Source organism: Melanerpes formicivorus, unplaced genomic scaffold (assembly GCF_026170545.1).
Source record: "Melanerpes formicivorus ecotype bairdi unplaced genomic scaffold, bMelFor1.0.p_v2 SCAF_40, whole genome shotgun sequence".
Taxonomy (NCBI): domain Eukaryota; kingdom Metazoa; phylum Chordata; class Aves; order Piciformes; family Picidae; genus Melanerpes; species Melanerpes formicivorus.
In genome coordinates this window covers 5,745,032-5,764,404 of record NW_027142392.1, presented here as the reverse complement: position 1 = coordinate 5,764,404, position 19,373 = coordinate 5,745,032, and the positions used below count along the sequence as shown (strand labels likewise).

The 19,373-nt window shown below is 40.8% G+C and overlaps 1 protein-coding gene across 2 annotated transcripts in view; it reads right to left on the bottom strand.

The window, feature by feature from the left end:
* Positions 1-5,895: 5,895 nt before the first annotated feature.
* The window catches only part of TAF2 (TATA-box binding protein associated factor 2), a 52,855-nt gene continuing 39,377 nt past the window's right edge, over positions 5,896-19,373 (bottom strand). The window contains exons 24-26 of one of the 2 annotated variants that reach the window (XM_068158643.1): positions 16,776-16,928; positions 16,249-16,354; positions 5,896-7,533 (exon numbers count right to left, since the gene is read on the bottom strand). In XM_068158643.1, coding sequence (XP_068014744.1) covers positions 7,268-7,533; positions 16,249-16,354; positions 16,776-16,928 — 525 coding nt within the window. In that variant the 3' untranslated portion in view covers positions 5,896-7,267. The remainder of the gene's footprint in view (positions 7,534-16,248; positions 16,355-16,775; positions 16,929-19,373) is intronic. The other variant, XM_068158644.1, reaches the window with a different exon arrangement.

The window sequence follows — 19,373 nt, the reverse complement described above, 5'->3', positions numbered from 1 at the left end:
ATCTCCAGCAGGCATTAACACTAAGCTGTAAACACTGAACACTAGGGTTTGATGCAGCTCCAGGAAAGTGCTTTGGTAAGCTTGGGAGAGGATGTGCTAAATTTGGAACATTGTCCAAAGAGAAAGCCAATTATTTTCACCAGAAGCCCATCTAATGTTTTGCAATGACCTTAAAGCAGGCAGATATAACAAGGGATGGCAAGGAGCCACTAACATGGATTATATTCCACCCCAGCTCCAAAGCCACTTGTCAAATAGAAACTGCAATCAAATACTGAGAAGGCACATGGTGCTCAATATGCAGAACAAGGCTGAAGGGAGCTTGCAGTATGGCTGAAGGACAACCTCCTGCCTTCTGCAGAAGGAGCTCCTGGTTGGATGAACGTTTCTCTTCTACTGATCAAGACAGTGACCAGTTCTGTGTTGCAGAAGACAGCAACATAGGCCAACATTTCTCCTGCACTTTCTAGTATACCTAAATTTCTGTAACAACAGCATTAGCATTCTCTTAGAAGTATCAGCATGGTCATTTAAATGCAAAATGCAATACCCCAAATGTACTCCAAGTCACTCAAACTAGGGTAGATTCCCACTCCCACTGGAGTATGTCCTCTGGCAAGACACTGATTCATGACTCTGCTGCTCTGACACCAGTGTGTCCTGTTTACTCAGGTGCTTTCTGCCCAGATCCTGGTGCTGTAGACCCGTGTTTCAAACTACATCATCCACAGCAACAAGCAGATAGTCTTACAGTACCTTGCACCATCTGCTTCCCTTCATCAACACTACACTGTAAAACAAGTCAGGGAGCTATTAGAGATCAGAAATATCAAGCCAGCCTTCTCCTAGACAGATGCATTTTGCAATGCTAGCTGGTGCCAAGAAGGAAGGGGCACAGCACCACACCTTTGTTGTTTGTGCACTGGGTTTGCAGGACCAGCTGAACTTCCAGGAACTGCCAGTGATATCCAAAGCAATACAGAGCAGCCCAACACAGTCACTGCATACAAATTCTTGACTTATTTATGAAGAGCTGTTCTGTGGACAAGGTGATCGAAAGATACCCCTGCAGTAGTGTCCAAGCAGTTTCCAAAATATCCCTTTGAGGTAAAGGCAGCATTGTCACAGTTTTCAGATGAGATATTAACAAACCATTTCCACCAATTTAAAAAGCCTTTCTTAAGACTTCAAGAATCACAGCATCTAGAATTCACAGCATTATATAGCACTACAGATGCAGTAGGCACTACTAGAGACTTGCTGTACTGGACTCAGCAGTTCTCCTAATCAGAGCTGTGCATCTCAGGCTGGGTGCTGAACAGAGAAGTGAAATATGACCTTCTTAAATACCTGGATTACCTTCTTAAATGCCTGGACATGAGGGAAATTTTTTTCATCGAAAGAGTGGTCAGACATTGGAATAGGCTGGATGTGTTTAAAGGTCATTTAGATGTCATGCTTGGGGATGTGGTTTTGGGGTGAGTACTTGTAATGTAGGGTTATCGGTTGAACTCGATGATCCCAAGGCTCTTTTCCAAATTGGATGATTCTGTGACTCTCCTTCTTCTTGCTGTTCTCTCAGATGTTCCTTTGTCTTTATTCTTTGTTACCAGTTCCCTTGTTGCAGTCCTTCATGCATTTTCTTAGTTCCTCACTCCCTGGGATAGCTTAACTTTGTTTCACATTTGTCTCACGTTTAAACACCCCCAGAGTTCACTGGAACTGCTGGGGCTGAAGCACCCATTCCCTTCTGCGGCCCCTGCCCTGGAGACAGCAATTGTGTGAGCTGCTTCAGCAGGGTATCAAAGTGGCAACTCTCACAGAAATTCATAGGTCTTTGATAACTCCTTGCTGGAGTCTCTTCTGGAAATTGGGCAAAGGCTTCTAAACCACATGGATGCTTTGGCCAATTCTACCTCTCATGTCCTCTGAAAACTGCAAGTCTTTTCATTATTTCAGGCAGACGTTAGAGGACGATTCAAGGAGCAGATACATGTAGTTGCCAGCCATTGAGTTGAAGAAGTCCAAGAGATGATAAAGTGGAGCAGAACTGAGAGTTATCCAAAGCTTGTAGCTTGCATTCATCTCCCCTGGGAACACACACAACACACACTGAGCAACAGATTCCAAAATATTAAGAAATAAGCTAGCATGTAAGAAAAATAAGGATCTCCTGTTGAATTAAGGAGTTAGGTCATTAATGCTTGTTCACATTACATTACTCACACTTGAGAGACAAATAACTATCTGTTGCCTCACTAACCCACATATTTATTTGCACAAATATTTCCCAAGAAGTAGAGAGAGAGAGCCATTTCAACAGAAAAGTTCTACATTGTGGTCTTATCATAACAAACCACTTCACAGTATGCTGATGTGTATCATGTACAAGCATCCATTGTGAAGAGCTATTAAGCGCATCTCATTTTACAGTGGTGATGTGTTTGTTCATTCACAGAGGTCACTGGCTCACAATAGGGCCTCTCACTTCCATATATCTTACTGAAGTTTTGCTGTATTTCAGAATCAAACCTTGGTAAGATCATTATTAACACAGGACATGATTGGTGCTGTATAAAGTCAATATAGAGAGAAATCCTGGAATCATTCAGAACAAATTTTATATTAAAATCTAAAGTCTCTGACTGGAAATGATATAGTACATGATTAACTCAGCTTCACATGCCCAGGACCTTTCACAGTAGGCTTACCTGTTAAAAACAAAACAAAACAAACAACTCACAAAATTAGTAACAAACAAACAAACAATCTTAAACTTATTTCTCTGGGCTGCAAATGCTGCTCAGCTGCCTGTTCTCAGGCCAGCTTGTAAACACAGTGCTGGACACCAGCTGTGCGTGGAGGTGAATCACTGCTCACACTTCGATCAAACCAGTCAGTGATTGCCACTGAACTGCCAGCGTGACCCTCAGCCTAGCCACCTGACCCATGCCAGGCGCTGGCGCTGCCCCTCTCCCCACTTGGCTCCACCATGCTGGGGCTGTGCTGGGCTGCCAAGGGCTGAACACCATTCCTCTGAACATTAGAAAATATGCCAAGAAGGTCAACAGCATCCTGGCCTGTATCAGAAATAGTGTGGCCAGTGGGACCAGGGAAGTGATCTTATTACCCCTGTAACAGGCACTGGTGAGGCTGCTCCTTGTGTACTGTGTTAAGTTTTGGGCCTCTCCACTACAAGGGCATTGAGGTGATCACAGTATCACAGTATAACTAAGGTTGGAAGAGACCTCGAGGATCATCGAGTCCAACCTGTCACCACAGACCTCATGACTAGACCGTGGCACCAAGTGCCATGTCCAATCCCCTCTGGAACACCTCCAGGGATGGTGACTCCACCACCTCCCTGGGCAGCACATTCCAATGACGAATGACTCGCTCAGTGAAGAACTTTCTTCTCACCTCGAGCCTAAACTTCCCCTGGCGCAGCTTGAGACTGTGTCCCCTTGTTCTGGTGCTGGTTGCCTGGGAGAAGAGACCAACCCCTTCCTGGCAGCATGTCCAGAAAAGGGCAACAAAGCTGGTGAGGTGTCTTGAACACAAGTCCAGTGAGGGATTGTTCAGCCTGGAGGAGGCTGAAGGGAAACCTCATCACTCTCTAAAACTCCCTGAATGGAAGTTGTAGTGAGATGGAGGCCAGCTTCATCTCCCAGATAATAAGTGACGGGATGAGAGGACATGGACTTAAGTTGCACCAGGGGAGGTTTAACTTGGATATTAGGAAAATTTCTTCAGGAAAAGGGTCATCAGGCACTGGAACAGGCTGCCCAGGGAACTGGTGGAGTCACCATTCCTGGAGGTGTTTTAAGACATCTGGATGAGGTGGTTAGGGACATGATCTAACAGCTGTGTACAGTGACATAGAATACATAGAATAAACCAGGTTAGAAGAGACCTTCAAGATCATCGTGTCCAACCTATCAACCAATCCAACCCACCTAAACAACTAACCCATGGCACCAAGCACCCCATCAAGTCTCCTCCTAAACACCTCCAATGATGGTGACTCCACCACCTCCCTGAGCAGCCCATTCCAATGGGCAATCACTCTCTCTGTATAGAACTTCTTCCTAACATCCAACTTATGGTTGGACTCAATGATCTTAAGGTCTTTCCCAACCAGGTGGTTCTATGATTTGTCTCCAATGAAACTGTTGAACTTCAAAACAAAACCAAACAAAAACCCCCACCTATTTTCAGCTGCTCTCTCTAGACTATTTTCTTTGCAGGTTTTCATACCTCCTCAGCAACCAATTCCTTGGAGGTCTTTATCAGTTCTCCTACAATGTAATTGAATTTCTTCCATGAAAAGATGCACACAGACAAAAAGCTTAATTCTCTCATCTACTCTGTGTCCTGTCCTAGCTGAGTGTTTTATTTAGCACCTGCAAGATTTTCAGTCCTGTAGCAACAAATATGTATTTTAAAAAGAATCTAAGCCATAAAAAGAAAGCAACTGAAACATTCAGTATTTTGAACTTACTCAAATAGTTGAGTACAAACACATTAATTCCAACATTTTAAGATGACTGCATCCTTTGATAAAAACATTTGAGACAGAGAAACATTTTTTATGCATGCTGCTCCAAACACAAGAAAGATGCTTGCTCAGACTCTGATATGATGAGATGTCCATTAGGGACAAGGAACATCCATGCCTTGTCTTGACAGAGGAGAAATAAGCTGTAACAGCCTGCTGGCCACCAAACTGGGACATGGAATTCCTGTCAAGTGAATGTTAACTTTTGCAATAGTCTCAAGTTGCTCACCTCTGTACAACCAGTTGTTTTTCCCTTACTACTCCTCACAAGATGGGAGGCGCAGCTTGCTTTCATGCACTTCATTTTCCCTCAGGTTTAGTATTGCACATTCATTCCTACTGAATTTTAGCTTGATGCTTTTGGATTATCCTGACTACTGAGCACATCTACCAGGTTTGTGAGCACTGTTCACTGCACTACCTGCAGACCTCAAACTTACTTTGTATTCCACCAAACACAGTAATGGATATTCTGAATCATGACCATGGCACAACCTTGAAACCAAATAATCCTTCTGGATTTGCCCACCCCTCTCTGTTTTCTAAGTGTCTTCATCATATTTTCTTAGCATCTATTCAACAGTTCACTTAGTCATACAGCCCAATCCATGATGGCAGAATCACTGTATTACAGCTATGCCTCATTTCTGTGCTTGTCTCCCAGAACAATACGCTTCTCCTCAGCATAAGAGCGTAAATCCACATCTCCAAAAGCAGAAATTACCCATGACCTCATTTTTAAAACATAAACCCATCTGCCTTTGCTCTCCCAAACAATGCCAGCTTTCACTGCTCATTAGCCCAGGTCTGCCACAAACACCTTTGGCACTGTTGCCTCAGTGGAAAAACACCTAAATATATTTCCATTGAGCTATTACTATAGCCTCCCAACCACGATTCACAGTTCATGGTACTAATGTAACAGCTCCCTGGCTCAAGAGAGGTGCCAAGCTGAGCTGCACTCATGGTCAGCCCAAAACATGCTCAGTACCTCATTCTACACAAGCTGTCTTTCTGCTCCTGTTGCACCTCTAGCTTACCTAAGCTGGAAAAGTGTGCAGTCATGACTAAACAACATGGTGATCTTCACCTAATGTGAGGAGGTGCTGGCAAGGAAGCAGCTGGGGTGAGGCTGCAATGCTACCCAAGCCTGTCATGTCTGAATCCAGCCCTAACATACCTTAACGTGTGTCCCAAGTACAAAATTAGAACATGCAGTATTAAAGGGACACAGTATTTGAGTGACAAAATATGTGCATTACAAAACACCTGAGTCTATCATCTTTCCATTCTTGAGATAGTTTGTTATGACAAAAACTACAGGATTCACCAGCAGGTATATAATATAAAAGCATTTATTAACTTCCATGAAACAGAATATGGCTTTAAAAAAAGTCTTCTCAGGTCTGTGTGGAACTTTCTCTCTTTGTCCTAAGGAGAAACAGTCTCTGAGAGGAATTTGGGAAAACTAAAACAAACAAAACACCAAAAAAAAAGAAACCCCAAACAACAACAAAATTAACCCAAATACAACTACCTTCTAGAAAGCTAAATGTGAGGTGAACTCTGGACAGCAGAACTCCACCAGTGCATGGAAATATAACCCCTGCCTCTAGATACAAGTAAAGAAAAATGCAAAAAGGGGCAGAGATTGTGCAGCATCTAAACCTCTAAAAAGTTTTAAATAAAACATTTGCTGGGTGTAAATAGTAAACTGCATAAAACACAGCTAAAGAATTAAATGCATTCATCACTTAACGCCTCAGACATAATCTAGTAATGCATTTCCTCCTGTGGATTCATGAGTGGATCACATAGAATGCTTCCAGAAACCCACCTCTCAGCAGGAGTAAATATATAAGCCATCTTTCAAAAGGATGTTTTTATGTCAAGCCTGAAGAAAATGATCTGCCTCTCAAAAGAAATTTGCAAGCTTTATTGAGTTTTTTAAAAGCCTGATTACAGGACCAAACATGCATTAAGCATTTTGCTAAAACTCCAAAAATGTCAGTGCAGAACTGTCATTGTGTTTGAAGGGTCACGTCCATAATAAATACCCCCAGCTTAAAAGCAGCTTGCAATTTGTTTTGGAGAGTTTTAGTATCAGGGGGAAAAAAAAAAGAGAAAAGGCAAAATGTTCTATGTACTGTTCTTAAAATCCTGATGTTACACTGCAATGGTTACAGCAAGGAACAGGTCAACTGAAGACTGCAGCAAATCCGTCTTCTTGGGAGCTCTACGTTTGGTTATGCAATACTAGTCTGGAAACAGCGCTCCACCAGAGGTCTGGCCATTGGCTTCTTCTGATTAAAAGGTACTCTGCCTCGTAACATTCTTCACAGGATTAAAACATAATTGGCTCTGGCAGTGCACATGGTCAGCACGATGTGCAGGAGGTTGCCAGTGGACATGGGGCTCTTACATAAAGAGCTGCTTTCTTTGTTTCAGATGGAAGAAAGAGTGGGAGGTGTGTAGAACAGTGAAACACAAAATGACTCAGAATCAGCAAACATGTTTTTTGAATCAGATTATTTCAACAACTGCATCTGCAAATAGAAGGCTTAAGACAAGGACAGTGACAGAGCTCCTGAATTGCTAAGGCAATTGACATCTTCTTATTTCCATCAAAAAAGATAGAAGTTATGGTTATATACATCCTTCTAAGTAGTCAGAGAACATTGCCAGGTAACTCCAGAGAAGCCACTGCTATCAGTCTGAAAGTGATGGGGAACGGATTGATCGTGCACTGGCTGGACTGTTAGAGAAAGCAAAGGGATCCTTTTCCTTTTCCTTATTATCATGTTTATGTTTATGCTTGTGCTTATGCTTGTGTTTCTTCTTCTTTTTCTTGTGCTCGTGGTGGTGGTGATGATGGTGGTCACTATGTTTTGAGGAGTTTGTTTCTTTACTATACACAGAGAGTGGAGCTGCAGAGACAGGATGCATGCTTATATCTCCTGAAGACTGTTCTTTACCTGAAAGAATGGATATAGTGGGGTTAGTAAATGTTTATCCTGCATTGTTTTCAAGCACAAGAAATTCTGAAATCTTAGATAAAAATCTGCATTACCATTTAAGCATGCAAACACAATCTGTTTTGATACTTGCACTGTTAGCTTTTTGAGTTTTTGTTTTCAGAAAAGGCTCTGAACATGCCACTGAAGTTCCTGTACTGATGACAGTTTTCACAGAGGTAAAAAATGCAACAGCTTCAATAGCAGGGATTAAAAGGCAACAGGATAACCTTGTTCATGAGGCTAAACAATGGAAGGTAGGAAGACTAATTCCTTTAGGCAGAAATTGAATCAACTTACATTGTGAGAACATGCTTTGAAGATATAGAAAAGTACCATCAGATTTCTGGGGTTCCCCTCCCCCCCCCTAGTTTTTTGGTGAAAAAGAAAACCCTGTTAAATAACAACAAATTTACATTGTATCATTTCTCATTTTTTTCCCAGTACATCTTTTTGTTTGACTGGCAGATTTTGGATCTTTTAAGGCAAGAATGATTTGTCTCTGGTAATGATTCCTGGAAGTGTGAAGAGCCAGCTCCCTGTAATGTGACAAAGAAGCACAGAAAAAGATTTCCATGCAATCTTTCCAGCCTTATCCAAGAGATTAAGGACTTCTTCAATCAAGCACATATACTGGAAAGTTTCTAGACAGTGCAGCTGTTCTGGGTTTTGTTTGGTCTTAAACATGGCTGGAAAAAAACAAATCCTACACCTGCATGCAGTGTTTAGAAGTCAGAAGAAAAATACAAAACATTTTTTCAGTGAGGATAATCAATGACTTCTTATGGGACATGGTGCAATCTCTATTGCCCAAAGTCTTAATCAGCAAAAGCAATGTCTCTCTAGGAGTACATTTAGGCTCAACTGCAAGACGTGAATATGGTTCAATACAAAACTCTGCTGATGTCAGAAGGGAGGCTAAAGTACAATAGCTCCCCACAGACTAAAAATCTCTAACACACAGTATTTAAAAAAATAAATTATTTAATCAAACCTATGCAGTAGTATGGTCATGTTATCAGTGCAAAGAGTTATACAGAACTGATAATGACTTCACTTTTTAATGTATACAAAAGTACAGGAAGAAGGTATGCACACAAATTCAGACTTCCACTGGTTGACTTCAAGGCCCAGTCACTACAATATTTTTTACATTGTCACCTGAAAGTGTTTTCAGTGCAGACAGCACCCAAGTATACTGGAATGGATGTATAAAGTTACAAGACTGCTTCACAGTTTAACTAATCGTTAGGGAATTCCAAACTGTACCTAAGCCTTTCCTCACTACACAAACTAATCACTCTAAAGCATATAGCTTTTATACATGAAAAATTTCCTTAGCAGCTGGAAGGATGCAAACCCAACCATTACGCTGAAGACAGAACAGGGGAAAAAGGAGTGTGTCTAACCCAGGCTAGTAGAAAAGGCATGGTTTCTATACCTCAGAAAACCAAAGCACACAGTATTTGACAGCATTAAAACAGGCCATAGCACTACAAGGTGAGCTGTGGCAGTGACACAAACACAGCTACCAGCAGTACAAGGTAGTGGCAAAAACTGACTGATTGGGGTTTGTCCATAAAAGATGTCTGAAGATTATCTAGGGTACAGATGCATTCTAACATGTTCTCAAGCTGAAGGCACATGATGCATTAAAATATACAAGGCAAACTGAAGTCAACTTAAAAGAAAACAAAAAACCCCACATATGACATAAGCCTTTAGAACTTCACAGCTTCATTAGTTCCAAACTGTGGGTTACTTTTATATGGAAACTGAACCTGTAATTCTAGATGCTACTTTTGTAACAACCTCAAAACAAAGCTAAGTCTCTGAACTGTAAAAATCTTAACCCAGTATAGCTGGGTTAAGCACATGGGCTTAAGTCTGCCAGGATGATGTAGCAGCAGCGCCAAGTACCAGCAAAGACTGGGGATGCAATCAGATTGTCTTGAACCTGTTGCACTATCTGCCATATTTACAAATGTCCTGCTCATTACTGAACTACCAGCTCTGCTAAGGCAACAGTCTGCAACATCACTTCTTTACTTACTTCAGGTGGGTTATTAAAAAATATCTGATTGTTTAAAGCAGTTAAACATCATTGACTGGAGCAAGTTAGGGAGCAAACACACAGCTGCTTAAGACAACAGGACTGACTGGGTGGTGACAAGCACCTAAAGTCTGAAATAAGGCAGGAAGACTTCCAGGAAGGGGAGAAACAGGATCCAAGTGCAACTCAAGGACTACTGATGTTTAAGGAGACAGTCAACACTGATAACATGGCACGAATGTCAGCAAGAAATCAAAGATGATCATTACAAACTTTTACTGAGACAGACACATACACTTTCTTCATAAAGGTCAATGATAGCTACAATCTGTTGGGTTTTTAAATGCAAAAGTAAACATTATTCAGAGTATTTCCTCCTACTGTTGGAAGAGTGCTTTGAAATACATTGATCCTGGCCAATGGCTCAGAAAGGATGTACACAGACTACTGAACTTGCTTACTGTAAAAAAGGGACCCATAAAAGCCCTGCAAAAAAATTCTGCAGATTTGTACCTGTAAAATTCACCATTAACTTTTTCTTCATTTTAATTAACATCTGCTTAAAGGTCCATGCTAGGAACCTGCCAAACTAGGAAAGCAAGGATAAACAGGAATCGCTTTACAGAGTATTAGTATCATCCTCATGGCAACAGGAGTAGCAGTACTGCTGCAAGGAGGCACTGAGCGTTCCCTCTTCCAGCAGGGAACCCACATCCTCTTAGCAGAGGGAGTGGAACTGGAACCCTCAAATCACAGCAACACGCAGTAAGTGGAGGGTGAGGCCAGGAGCTCACTTCTGAAGTGGTTAGTAGCATTCCTTGGAAAAAAATGCACATCCATGTGTCTATCCACTTGGATCTCCTGCTTGGGATGTGGAGATTCCTAGGCAATTATTGTCTTTGCAGTGTTCCAGCTAGATGGGTAGGTGTTTAAAATCAGACAGGATCACCATCCCAGGGTAAAAAGATCAGAAACTTTGTGCATACCTTGTCACAGGGACTTACACAAACTTGTGTAGATATTGTGAGATACACTAAAACACAAAACCACAGATCTTGTAGTTCACTTTTGAAATGAAAGAGGATTAGATCTTGATAAGCTTTAAAGTAACATTTTTTGTCACAATAAAAATAGCTGTCAGATAATTATAACATTCTGTCCATCAAATACCTGGGCTAAGTTTTTCTTTTTTTTTCCTTTTAAAGAATCACTGGTACATGAACACTGAACAATATTGCTAAGTACACTGTTTCATTTATTTTACTCTTACTTTTTTTAATGAGCCTTTAGAATTTGGGAACGTGCAACCTGAGACTTTAGGATGCCAGCAACTTTCCTAAGACCTTCTATATAGTCTCTCCTGTACTTCTGATTTTGTATGAAGAGGGTAGAACACCACAGCCTACAGTCTCTATTTTTCCCTCCTTAAAAAGTCAAGCAAAAATTCATTGTCAGTGATGTCCTCATATCCAAGAAGTGTTCAGTTATCTGTTCATGTATTGATGTTCCCATAACCCTTTCTGGCAGGGAACCACTAACTAAGGGCTGAACTTTGAGGTTCTGGTGCCCTTACAGCTAACTCAGGGCAGCTGCAGTGCACTGGGCTTTTTATACACTTCAGACTGAATTCCGATTAACTACTGAATCCACACATGAAATGTGGTTATTTGCAACACAGACTCAAATCTACTGTCATAAATGCACTGTTCAAACATTAATGACTACTGTAGTTTCACTTTGTGCTTCACTGCAGTATGTGCTGAACCCAGTTTTGAATCATTCCAGAAACAATCCAATCCAGCTAAATCATTATTTTCTGAAACTGCAGACAGTAAATGTGATAAACAAGACCACAATCCAACCAGCAAGTATGAGTGTGGTCTAGACCTTCAAAGTTTTGTGAACTTTTTTCCATTTTGATTATCCTGGAAAACAGCAAATGGATTTTTAGAATGGCCAAAGGATTTTTCTGATCTGAGCTGGAATGATCAAGATGTGTCCCAAATGTAATCAGAAAAAACACTGCCAGTGCCCAGAGAACATAGCTGTATTTACTTTTGTTTTTCCCTTTGTAAAAATACAGATGAGAACTGGAAACTGCTTTGTAGGAACTATCAAACTCCTGAAAATAGCTAAGAAAGTTCTAACTAAATGTCTAGTAGTTGTGACCTGTGAAGCCATAACCATGTGCAACTTCACTGATAAATCATGAAGGGACAATCAGGCATTTCTTTTGAAAGCAGAATAGGTCAGTTAGTAGCCACTGATACACATAGCTGAAAATTTTCAAGGTTAATTTTGAAGTGTTACATTTTCAGATGAGTGAAATATTAAAGTGAAAGAAGCATTTCTTCATCTGGTTTCACTGAAGCCAACAACCCACGACAAGCCACCATAAAGTCAGAAATGAGAGTTTAAATCTACTTCTTACACAAAATCTGATCCTGAAATTCTTTTCACCTTGAGATAAGAGTAGGAAATGCTACTACTTTTCTTTCATGGTTTGGTAGCAAATGGAAATCTGTTCTAATACTACAAACATGACTTTGCACAGGTTTAGAGGCTCAAAGGAAGTTACCATGTTTCCAGCCCTTAGAACACATGAATACTCAACAACAACAACATTCTTCAAAGAGTTCATAATGGATGTTTAGTTCAGTAACTTCTTAAAAAAATACTCAGGGTCTCTTATAACTACCATAGTCCACAGTTCTATCATCACAAACAGGATGACTACAAAAGTGCTGTTATTACAGTACAAAACCCTGTAACACTGCCCTTGTAGTCTGTCTTAACCCTACCCTTTCGCATCCGTGAGCGGAAGCATAGGGAAAATAAAAAGGCTTTAAAATTGTTACTTTAAATGTTTTCCTGGCTTTATGGTGATTACTTAAACTTGAACAAATCCAAGTTATCATTTGGTGTGATGTGAGGAGTGTGGGGAAAAAAAAAAAAAGGCCAACCCACAGATAGGGCAGGATCTGGACCCCATATGACCCTCCTCCTGGCAGCTGCTGTTTGCAGGCTGTGTTTAGCTGATGACCTAACATTTCATGTGACATATGGGGACATAACGCACAGCTGTGAGAGGAAAACTGAGTATGGACTAAGAGCTCACGGCCTTCCAAGTAAGAGTCACAGCACTGAGACAGATATAAGCTCTTACAGATTCATTAACAAGATACTGAGACTTTCAGCACTCACTGTCAGTCTATTTCACAATAATCACTCACTGAAACTCAGCCATCCTCCATGATTGCTGGAAAAACGCAGAGGTCCTCAGGAAATACTCTTTTGTAAACCAGAACACTCCTATGTGGGAACAGATTTGTTCATTTATGCTTTTATTTTTCCCCTATATGTTTCTTCTCAGAAGTGTGTCATCTCCTAGAGACTGAATTGTCTTTATTTACTCAGTCTGAAATTCATACATCTCTGCTTCTCCAAAAAATTACATAAGAAATAGGTGAAATTTTAGAAGCAAAGAAGTGGAACTGTTTCTAACTGCACAAACCAAAGAAAATGAAATTCATCTGAAGTGTTTCAAAATAATGCTTTTCAAAGACTTATTATCTAAAATGAACTCTGTGGCAAAACCCAGCCATTTGCCTCATTTATCACCTAGGAAAGAAAATGTATTCCAATGTGCTGAATGTCTAAATGGCAGAGGTGACAAGGTCATCCAGCATACAAGTGAAACTTGAAGTAGCTTTTGTCTGCTCTAAGTCTACAAAAGCTGCAGTCAACTGGCTGTTACTCCACTCCTGATCAGACCTTACCCCTTTCTGAACTCTAGGGCAAATTTAATATGCAACAGTCCTGAAAGACAGAGCTGGCGTACACAGGGTCCCATAAGTCCTATTTGTGAAGGATTTGGCAGACTTATGTTTATGACTTGATATTCTGTACAGTGTGTAAATCCAGTTAAAGAAAAAAGAAGTTGCAAAATATCATGTAAGAGTTATAAATACTAATCCTCAGCAGACCAGCTTTGCACTCATGTGCCCTGGATGTGTCATGCTTTGCCGTAACAGAAAATGTGATGGTTAACCATAACACTGAGGACAAAATGCGAAGTAGCTCTGAGAGCTATAAAGTCAAGGTTGTGGGGAATTAGGCTCCTAAAGTCATGAAAACAACCTATATGCAGCCTTCCCCTTTGCTGAAATGCTTTAGGCAAAAAGTTGTGAGTTTTGCTACTCTAGTTATCCAACAGCAAATCCATCCCGGTGGAGCTGGCTGTACAGGCACACGTCAGTAACCAAGGGCCATCTGGAATCCAGAAACTAGACCTCCTGGTGGTTTATGTCCCCATATGAACTTAATTTGTTTGCTGAGCAATGACAGCAGTTACCTTTCATAAAAACCAAAACAAACCCCCTTACTGGCTAGAGCATCTGCCAAGGAAGGAAAAGCGTTAAGTCCCAGGCCCCTAGGGGAGTATGAGCCTAGAGCTTCCATGCTCCCAGCCAGCACCAAGGCACCAGCCCCAGCTGGATACTCGGAGCAGGAACATCCACCAGCCCTTCTCTTAAACAGGGCCATTAAATTGTCAGGTCACAGGAAAAGCAGATGAGGTCACCTGTTAGCATAGCTAAGGACCTAGGGCACTCAAGACAGAACCAGCATTCCAGATCCCGCTGCTAACTAAGGCCTACTTGTGTTTTACATTAGGCAACCACTGGATAAAAACAGAAAAACAAGCAACAGGGTAATTACTGTGAATCCTACTTTTAAGGCTGAATACTTAACTTCCTACACATTGCAGTACTGCAACCGTGAAACCTTGTTTTGGATGTGTCCCAAAGATCTCTCAACATTTTTGTTACATAGTCACACTACCTGAGCTTAGCACCACTGGCACACTCTGGAACTAGAATTAACAAATGCAGTTAAAGCATTTTGAGAAGATGAGACTAAGCGCTGAATTTCTTTGCTAGCGACAGATAAGCAAAGAAGCTGGAAGTTCATCACGGAAATTCGACCTGCCTTAAGTTTTCTAAGAAACTCTACTATTTAAGAAATTCTGTATAATATTTTATGAAAAAAAAAGATAGAAAGAGAAGTAGGGAGAGAGAAGAAATGCTTGAATGAAACCATTTGACTCATACATGCAATCTCTCCAACTTTGAAAATCCCTTCTAAGCATCTTTGAAGCTTCTATGTTTTTCATCTTCTGATGTTAAGTTATAAAATAATTTGTAATCATAATCATTTAAATAGCTTAAATGATATATTTTTTTAAGCCAATCTTCAAAATTTTTATTTTTTAATGACAGCTATGGCAAAACTAGTTTTACCTGATTTCTTACAGAGTGCTATTTCAGCTTCATGTTATTTTATTCATTCACAGTATCACAGTATAACTAAGGTTGGAAGAGACCTCGAGGATCATCGAGTCCAACCTATCAACACAGACCTCATGACTAGACCATGGCACCAAGTGCCACGTCCAATCCCCTCTTGAACACCTCCAGGAACGGTGACTCCACCACCTCCCTGGGCAGCACATTCTAATGACAAATGACTCGCTCGGTGAAGAACTTCCTCCTCACCTCGAGTCTAAACCTCCCCTGGCGCAGCTTGAGACTGTGTCCCCTTGTTCAGGTGCTGGTTGCCTGGGAGAAGAGACCAATCCCTTCCCAGCTACAAGCACCTTTCAGGTAGTTGTAGAGGGCAATGAGGTCACCCCTAAGCCACCTCTTCTCCAGGCTAAACAATCTCAGCTCCCTCAGCCTCTCCTCATAGGGCTTGTGCTCAAGGCCTCTCCCCAGCCTTGTTGCCCTTCTCTGGACACGTTCAAGTTTTTTGATGTCCTTCTTAAACTGAGGGGCCCAGAACTGGACACAGGACTCAAGGTGCGACCTAACCAAAGCAGAGTACAGGGGCATGACGATTTCCCTGCTCCTGCTGGCCACACTATTCCTAATGCAGGCCAGGATGCCATTGGCCTTCTTGGCCACCTGGGCACACTGCTGGCTCATGTTCAGGCAGCTGTCGATCAGTACCCCTAGGTCCCTCTCTGTTTGGGAGCTCTCCAGCCACTCTGACCCCAGCCTATAGCTCTGCATGGGATTGCCGTGGCCAAAGTGCAGCACCTGGCACTTGGACTTGTTGAATGCCATCCCATTGGACTCTGCCCATCTGTCCAGTCGGTCGAGGTCCCTCTGCAGAGCCTTTCTACCCTCTGACTAACATCTGCTCCCAACTTGGTGTCATGTGCAAACTTGCTGATGACTGACTCGACCCCCTCATCCAGATCATCAATGAAGATGTTAAAGAGGACAGGGCCCAGCACTGATCCCCGGGGGATGCCACTGGTGACTGGCCACCAGCTGGATGTGGCACCATTCACCACCTTAGCTTTTCACTTTTATAAGCATGAAACTTACTTGTCTTACTTAGATATGTATGAAAATGCACACGTACAGAGTTGTCTATAAATACATCAGAAGCTAAAGAAATGTTCTTGTGCCCCCTTTTCCACCCTTCCAGGAATTAAGTTAACATTTGACACTTAACAAATGTTGTATGTATGTGAATGAGCAGTAGCAAAAACAACTCCCACAACTGAAATAGCTGAGAAACCTGTGCTATCCTTTTGCCAATAAATCTACTCATACCTGGTGTGGATGGTCTCTCCAGCATATTCAAATGGTGGTAAATAAAGGCTTGACTGTCATGAACTGTGTCCATATCAATTTCCTCCTCCTCTTGAGAGTTTGAGAACTAAGATATCAGGGGGAAAAAAACAACAAACAAGCAGATGCTAATAACTTCTAAGAATATCATTACATACAACTTAATATGTTTTACTTTTGAGGTAAACTGGGGGTGAGAGGGAAAGGAAATGATATCTACCACTGCAAAGGAGTAAAAGTTCAATGGAACTAAAAAAAGTCAGTGTTTTTTCTTCTCTCCAATTTACCTTGAAGCTGTGTGAACAAGAGCATTAAGTGTTAACTTTAGTTCTTGCCAGCCAATAAGAATCTGATGGGAAATGATTTTGCCAAAGTAAGCCTAACAACTACTGTAGACGTATACATAACACATCTTTTGTTTGAACACAGCTTTAAGGGAAGTCAGCAGAAGCCACTGCTGTTACTCCAAATACCCTACATATTGTGCAAGTTGAATTTCCATTTCTTACTCTGATTTTGAGTTTGACTTTACTGTCTTCATTCTTCTCTAGTATTTGCCCTGGCTCCAATGGAGACCCGAGTGGCATATCAGCCTTCCTCTTCACCCCCTGCTGATGACCAGAAATGCTGGATGCTGTTTCCTTAATAAGATGATCATCCTCCTGAAGCAGCATTAAAAGATTAAAATTAGAAGATAGCAAGAGCCATGTTTCAGCCTAAAAGAGACCTGATAGCTGAAAACACTTCTGAGCAAAGTGGGTGATTTGAACAAAGTTTTCCCTGTAGTACTGGCAAAAAGTGTTTTCTAAAACCCTGTATGGATTTGTGCCAACCTCTGCTACAAACATAGTTTCTCTTTACTTCTATTCCTGCGCCCTCTGCATATCTAAGCATTGGCATCTTCTCTGTCCCTTCTCACAATCATGGTACTGTTGGTGTGCAACAACATTTGCTGCCTCTGAATAGCCTTTCTATAAATCTGTGCCTGGCAGACTCTCCTCAGTTGAGATCTCAGCTGAAAAACTGTGATAACCTCTGATCTACACATGGGATTTATCTTTTAGTTAGCTTTGAAAAACTAATGCTTGCTTTGTTGAATACAGATAATAACCAGAAATTAAAACTTGGGGGTTATTTTGTTTTGACAACAGTATTTTTTTAAAAGAGTGAAACTATTTTGTCTATTACTGCTTAGATTATCAACAAAAACAGGGTCAAGGGAACACAGAAATTGCAGGACAGTCTACTAAGTTACACAGCTAGTAAGTAAAATAGGAGACAGGTGTTCCAACAAGTCCAATATACAAAATACAGACAGAAAAATCAAGTATCCACAGAAGCAAATGTAATTGAAGGCCCACTAAAAGCTAGATAAAAGCTGTGTCATAGAATCTCAAGACCACATGCTGCTCCACTTGTGCTGCTCTCCTGTCCTACAAAGAGTATCCCTGCCCCATAAACTCTTGACCTGAACAATTCAAATTCAGTTTTCTCAAGTGGTTTATGACTTTAACCTTCCTTGCAAGTTCAGTGTCAGAAGTCTATCAGTACTGATTTTAACATGTCTGTGCTCTCAGAATAAACCAGTCTGCATTAAAGAATCTAGTTAATCTGATGTATTCCATCACCTGCAAATTCTTTTTTCCCCCTCAAATATCTATTTCTCTATTTTTTAGCCCAACACACTGCTGTTGTGAAAAACTGTTGGACACACTTTGGCTGATGTGAGAGGCAGTCCCTGTGTTATGTAACTGGTTGGATGTATTTCTTTGTTTTAATACAAGCAAATCCCCTGAATTCTGGGGGAGTCGCAGTGAAAAATGATAACCTTAAAGTAAGGGGTAGGAGAATGGAGATGAGGCATAGGAGAAGATACAAGGGATGAAGTGTTAATTGAGGCTTATGCTAATGCTGTATTTTCCCACTAGTGGAAGCTAGCACAGCTGCTAAAAGAAGCAACCTCTTCATCTTCCTCATACCTATCTGCCCTTAAGTAACTACACAATGAACTGGACCAGGTAACTGACCCAACAGGAAATTTGTGTTTCTAAAAGAAAAAGTATTTTTCAACCAGATCATCCTGATCACTATGCAGCAACTGTGCTAGCACAAGGGACAGTATAGGAAAGAGTTAAGTGCAGATTTTTTAATTAAGACTGCTTAAAAAAGTTTGGATGTTTACTCAACCGCAGCCTAAAAATCTGCCCCAAAAGCGTCTCCTGCTAATTCTGATGCTTATGCTTACCAAATTAGGCCTTAGTACATGTTCTGAAATACATACTATAGTTCTAATGATATTTGACTCCATCATAATTTTCTCCCCCTACTGGAAATAGCCTGCAAGGCTATTTGCACTCAGTACGCTTATGAATAAAAGTGATTTAGATGGGACCGATGCAGTAACAGTAAACATCCCATTCAAAAGGGTAGAAAGAATTTCAAACATGCTGATCACATGTTGACATTCTCTTTCAGGATTTAATCCTAAGCAGTTTTAATCAAACATAGTCTTTGAAATTGTTAAGAAAAATTCTCATTATTTCCCTGTCTGTTGAGTTTTTTCCCCTCATAATTAAAACTTGTCCAACAAAAAGACTTAGCCTACAGGAATGGCAGTTATTTGTAAGGAATAGGACTGAAGTGGCTTACAAGATCTATTTTCTAACTACACAATGTTAGGACTGAAGCCTCCAAAGCATGAAAAATATCAGTGTATGCAATTTTTCAGAAGTTGTTACAAATCCTTCAGAGCACAGTACCAAATTGTCAGATTCAAGTGTTCAATGAAGATGTGCCAAAGTTCCAACTTTCAATCAGTAATAAATTTACTGATTGAAGGCTTTCAATTTGTCTACAAGCAGTATTATTAGACTAATAAGAAACAGTTTTAAATCACAGCATCAAACATTTCTGTGAATCACATCATGTCTCAGAAGCAATATACAAAAAGTTTTATAAAGAACAGAAATTATGAGACTAGCAGGGGAAAAAAAGAGTAAAAAGCTTGCATACACTATGCAAAACACAAAAAGCCAAAAAAGCTATGTTATATGTAAGCTTCTCAAGTGGAAGGAATCAAGAATAATAAGGTAAAAGTTAGCTTAGGT